This window comes from Vicia villosa, unplaced genomic scaffold, assembly GCF_029867415.1.
Source record: "Vicia villosa cultivar HV-30 ecotype Madison, WI unplaced genomic scaffold, Vvil1.0 ctg.000006F_1_1_1, whole genome shotgun sequence".
In the NCBI taxonomy this organism is placed as follows: domain Eukaryota; kingdom Viridiplantae; phylum Streptophyta; class Magnoliopsida; order Fabales; family Fabaceae; genus Vicia; species Vicia villosa.
The window spans coordinates 495226-501225 of NW_026704936.1; the positions used below are offsets into that span (position 1 = coordinate 495226).

General features: G+C 36.5%; 1 protein-coding gene across 1 annotated transcript; it reads right to left on the reverse strand.

Moving 5' to 3' along the window:
- Positions 1-1959: 1959 nt before the first annotated feature.
- On the reverse strand, positions 1960-3753 carry LOC131621493 (ATP-dependent RNA helicase drs1-like). The gene is made up of 3 exons (XM_058892544.1): positions 3316-3753; positions 2950-3180; positions 1960-2136 (listed from the first exon to the last, which is right to left on the reverse strand). The coding sequence occupies exons 1-3, from the start codon at positions 3751-3753 to the stop codon at positions 1960-1962; spliced, it is 846 nt and encodes a 281-aa protein (XP_058748527.1).
- Positions 3754-6000: the final 2247 nt, after the last annotated feature.

A 6000-nucleotide genomic window follows, 5' to 3' on the forward strand; every position in this document is an offset into this window, starting at 1 on the left:
ATTAATACTTTCAAGAAAAACATGCTAGTAATTAATAAGTAATTTTTATATAGCAAGACAATCATAGTTAGTATTTTATTGAAATAATGAAGTGATTCTGTATTATAACAAAATGACATATATTATAGCGCAAATATATATTATCAAATAACATATTTTTCTAATTGAATTAAATAAATAGAAATTATTGTTTAGAGTTTAATATTTGAACGCTAATATTTATTTTTATTTATAATCTAACATTTTTTTCTTAATAACATTTTTTTGTTTTTGAATTATCAAAAATATCTTTATTTTATCATATTATTTTAAACATACTAACATATATAAAAATTCAGTTTAAAATATATAAATATAATATATATTCTGTTTTTTTTTAAATATAGTATAATATTACTCATTATAATAAATAATATATATAATAAAAATTAAAAATGAAAACTTTATAATATATATAACTATTATATTAGTTTTGAATATATTATATTTGTTTAAGTTATAATAATCTATTTTTTAAAGTGAAAACTTTTTAATATATATCTATATTATATTCTTAAAAATGAAAACTTTATAATATATATAACTATTATAATCGTTTTAAAATTATATTAATATTTATAATAATCTGAAATTCTGGACTCAGATACGTGATGTCTAACAGGATGTCACGACATTACTATCTGAATGTTTGTAAACAAATGAACAAAGATTAAACAGAAAACAACACAGGAAAGTTGTTAACCCAGTTCGGTGCAAACACACCTACATCTGGGGGCTACCAAGCCAGGGAGGAAGTCCACTATAAGTAATATCAATTCAAGGTAATACAAGCCAAGATTACGCCTTTCACTTAATATCTACCCAATGCAACTTCAATCTAAACCACTTAGACCAGAGATCCTACTCACTCCCCCTCAATCACAGCAGTGATTAAAAACTAACCAATGAAAAACAAAAGAAGACACTCTTCAAGGACACAACTTGATCTTGCGTAAAAGCTTTGATCAAGTACAATAATACTCTTGCTTAAAAGCTTTGAGTACTTCTTACAACTCAAAACAAAACACCTAGACCAAGACAATCATCATGATGATTGTTTGGCTTACAAGAAAGCTACAACGAGAAACTTAACCACAAAGAACTCTTAACAGTTTCTTAACCAAAAACCCTGACGGCAACAGCAGCACCTGCGTGGAATATATAGCCTTCATACAATACAGCAACTGGGCCTTGGATCCACAAAATAGTTTTTGCCCTAATAAAACAAATCTTCATAAAACAAGGAACTGATAATAATAATCATCCAAGACGTCCTTGAAACAGATCAGAATCCATCATTACCAAATATAGCGCATAAGATCTTATCAGATCATATAATCATAAGTAGTAATAGAAAATAACGAACAGCTGCGAATGTCATGACATCGGCCTTGACATCAGGTAAAGGCCTGCATAAGGAAGGACTTCGCAACAACAGAAAGCATGTCATGACACTAGTTTTGACAGGATAGAACCACAATTAGTTTTACCAAAAATTATAGCCAATCAACAACATCTACAAACTCCCCCTTTGGCAAATTTTTGGCTAAAACACTAATAGATGTAAAACAGATATCAGAGCATACACAGCAGCCAACAACAGAAAAATAAATTCTGTAACAGAAAAATAAATTCTGTAAGCAACAACAGCATCTTGATTAATCACCAGAAAACCAGAAAACAACTACTTAGTCAATTGTTACATAAACCACTTGTCCTTGTCAGGGAGAACCAGAGAACACCCAAATAAAGAAAACCACAAAACAACCATGTCCAAGATCCAGAAGATTACCAAAACAACTAAACAGAGAACACCCAAATAAAGAAAACCACAAAACAACCATTACAGCAAAACAACAAAACAACACACTATAACTCCCCCTTTTTAGCCACAAAAGGAGCCAAACATCAGATGGAGATTTAATCTTCAGAGCCAGCAGTATCTTCATCATCCTCCTCACTCATCTCCACATCACTGGAGCTACTAGTCTGGGCATCAGCATCCTCATCATCCTCAGCCTTATATTCATCCTCACTATCAGCATCCATCTTCTCACCATCACTACCAGTAGCATGATCATCACCACTATCAGCAGACTGCTCAAGACTTTGTATAAGCTGTTCAAGCTTCATCTTCCTATTTTCCAGTTCTTTGCAGGTCTCCTTTAGCTCAGCTATAAGAGAGGCTTTGGTCACAGACTTGCTAGTTTGAGATGTCCCAGCAGATGTTGAGGCATCAGTCCTTTGAAGCAGCTTGTAGTGAAAAGTCAAAGCACTTTCCCTCTTGCAGACAGAATCTTTAGCTTTCAAGATGCCAGGGTATTGCTTTAGGATGATTCCACATATTAGGGATGGAAAGGCAATAGGAAGCTTAGTGGCAGAGGTACCTGCATGTCTCATAGTCTGGTCAAAAATATAGGTCCCATAGTCAAACACAGTCTTGGTCCCTATAGCATAAATGAATCTACCTAGATAGTGATTTATAGCAGTAGGGGAGAACTCTATGCATTTTCTTCTAACATAAACTTTATGAAAATCATCTGTTCTACCATCAGCACAGTCTTGAGATAAATTGACAATAAACTCCTTCACAAGCATTTCATAACATTTAGAGAATTGAGAAACAGTCTTAATCAAACCTGCAGACTTGATGAGCTGCATGACCTCTTGATTTTCCAGAGCATCATTTGCTAATTCTCTTTCTAGGGCCAGCCTTCTTTGATACACAAATTTCCACTGGATTGCATTAGAAGCATAGTGTAGATATATGTTATCCAAAGGAACATCACGGACCTTTGTAGCAGATTTAATAACAGCAATCTTCTTCTTGGAGGGGATGTCAGGGACATCACTTGGGACATCAGCTTCAGAGTCAGAAACGCTTCTTTCCTTCCTCTTCTTCACACTAACTCTGCTTCCAGACTTTGAGGGTCCAGTGGGAACTTTCTTCATCTTTTCTTTAGTAACAGTCTTCAGAGGAGTAACCTGTGGCTTGAGAGAATGTTGCTCACCAACTTGTTTTCCCTTACGAGCCTTGACCCTGTTGGAGATGCTGGAGATGAGGTCATCATCAGCAATATCAATAGGATCATCAAGATCATCTAGGTCCACCACATCATGCACATTAGGGTTTTCATCTTTCTCAGCAGGAACAGCAGGAATCTCTTCATCTTTCTCAGGTTCAAGAGTCTCATCATCTTTGGTACCAGATGCTTCAACATTGATAGCTTCAGATGTTTCAACATTTTTGGCAACAGGGGTCTCATCATTATCAACAGATGTCACAACATCTTTAGCAACAGGGGTCTCATCATTTTTATCAACAGATGTCTCAACATTATCCTGATCTTTGCTGGCATCATCTTGCTCACCTTGATCATCATCGGAAGCAGGCATTTGGGCTAGAGGAACAGATATTCCTTCAACCTTGTGCCCTTCATTCAAGATTCTGGTGACAATATTTGCAATCGCATTATGAACATAGGACGAGCCCTCTCTACCCTGGACAGAAAAAGTTTCTGGAACAGATCCTCCGGTTGATTTTCTTGCATGCATCTTTCTTGGTTGACTGCGAGCAGAATCGGAAGGAGGAACAGTGTTCAATGGTGCGACATTCAATACAACATCTTGATCAGTCACCACATTTGGTGCCCTAGACTCCGATGCTTTTTCAGAGGAGGGAGACGATTGCTTTGAGGGAGTACTTTGAGACATGATGAGAGAGAATGGAAAGCTGGGTAAGTATTTTGGAATGCAGAAACACAGAGAGATAGCGTGAGTGTGGAGGAGAGGTTTTGAAGGAATGGAAACCGTTTGGGTAACTTGTAAAAGGGGGGGAAAATACACTTTAATGTGTAATGATATCCAAGATTTGGAGAGAGAAATAGCGCTGGCCCCACACCCAATTAATTGCTATAATCCTTCACAAAGACAAATGCCTAATTTGTTTCTTAGATTTTCAAATTGATTTGCATCTAAGGCTTTTGTGAAAATGTCAGCAAGTTGAAGGTCTGTAGCAACATGTTCCAAGCCAATTATTTTGTCCTCAACAAGATCTCTAATGTAGTGGTGTCTAATATCAATATGCTTGGTCCTGCTGTGCTGAATGGGATTCTTTGAAATGTTGATGGCACTTAAGTTGTCACAATATAATGTCATGACATCTTGTGTGACATTGTATTCTGATAACATTTGTTTCATCCAAACAAGTTGAGAACAACTACTTCCTGCTGCAATATATTCTGCTTCAGCAGTGGATAAGGACACACAGTTTTGTTTCTTGCTGAACCATGAAATAAGATTATTTCCCAAAAAGAAGCATCCTCCTGAAGTACTTTTTCTGTCATCAGCACTTCCAGCCCAGTCAGCATCACAATATCCAGTGAGAATGGGTTCACATCCATGAGAGTAAAGCATTCCATACTCACAGGTACCATTCACATATTTCATTATCCTCTTGACTTGATTTATGTGACTTACTTTGGGTTCTGCTTGATACCTAGCACATACCCCAACAGCAAAGGCAATATCAGGTCTACTGGCTGTAAGGTACAACATACTTCCTATCATGCTTCTGTATAGACTTTGATCAACACTAGTTCCCTTTTCATCTTTGGACAGTTTCAAATGAGTAGGTGCTGGTGTCCTTTTGTGAGTAGCATTTTCCATTCCAAACTTTTTGACAATATTTCTAGCATACTTGCTCTGAGAGAGAAAGATTGAGTCTTCCATCTGTTTGACTTGCAGTCCAAGAAAGTAAGTTAATTCTCCAACTAGACTCATTTCAAATTCAGATTGCATCTGCTCAACAAAATGTTTAGTCATCTTGTCTGACATCCCACCAAAAACAATATCATCCACATAGATTTGAGCTATCAGAATCTTTCCTCCTTCATCTTTAACAAAGAGAGTTTTATCTATCCCTCCTTTCCTGTATCCATTGCTAGTAAGAAACTCAGTTAGTCTCTCATACCAAGCTCTAGGGGCTTGTTTCAGACCATAAAGAGCTTTTCTTAATTTGTACACATGATCAGGATGGTTTGGATCTGCAAAACCTTTAGGTTGTTCTACATAGACTTCCTCATTCAAATATCCATTCAAGAAAGCACTCTTCACATCCATCTGATATAGTTTGAATTTCAGAATGCATGCAACCCCTAACAATAGCCTAATTGACTCAAGTCTGGCAACAGGAGCAAAAGTTTCATCAAAGTCAACTCCCTCAACTTGAGTGTATCCTTGAGCAACTAACCTTGCTTTATTTCTGATTATAGTTCCCAGTTCATCTGACTTATTCTTGTAGACCCATTTTGTTCCAATGACATTAGAATGTTTTGGTCTTGGAACCAGCTCCCATACTTCATTCCTTTCAAATTGGCCCAGTTCTTCCTGCATGGCATTAATCCAGAACTCATCTGTTAATGCTTCCTTGACATTTTTAGGTTCAATTTTTGATACAAAACAAGAGTTTGAAACTACTTCTCTTGACCTTGTAGTGATTCCACTGTTGGGATCTCCTATAATAAGTTCTTTAGGATGATTTTTATGAACTCTTATAGATGGACTCTTGTTAGGAGGTTCAGTCTCAGATTCTGTGATAGTAGGACTGCAATCATCTTCTCTTGTAGATCCTTCAGCTGTAATATCCCAGAATGTTCCAACATCTTCTGTGACATCTGCTTGATTGTGGGCATCATCAACCACAACATTTATGGACTCCATTATTATTCTGGTTCTTGAGTTGAACACTCGATAGGCTCTACTGTTTGTAGAGTAGCCCAGAAAAATTCCTTCATCACTCTTGGGATCCATCTTCCTTCTGTGATCTCTATCAGCAAGAATGTAGCACCTACTACCAAACACATGGAAGTATTTGACAGTGGGCTTTCTTCCCTTCCAGATCTCATATAGGGTGGTAGAGGTTCCTTTTCTTAATGTAACTCTATTATGGACATAACAAGC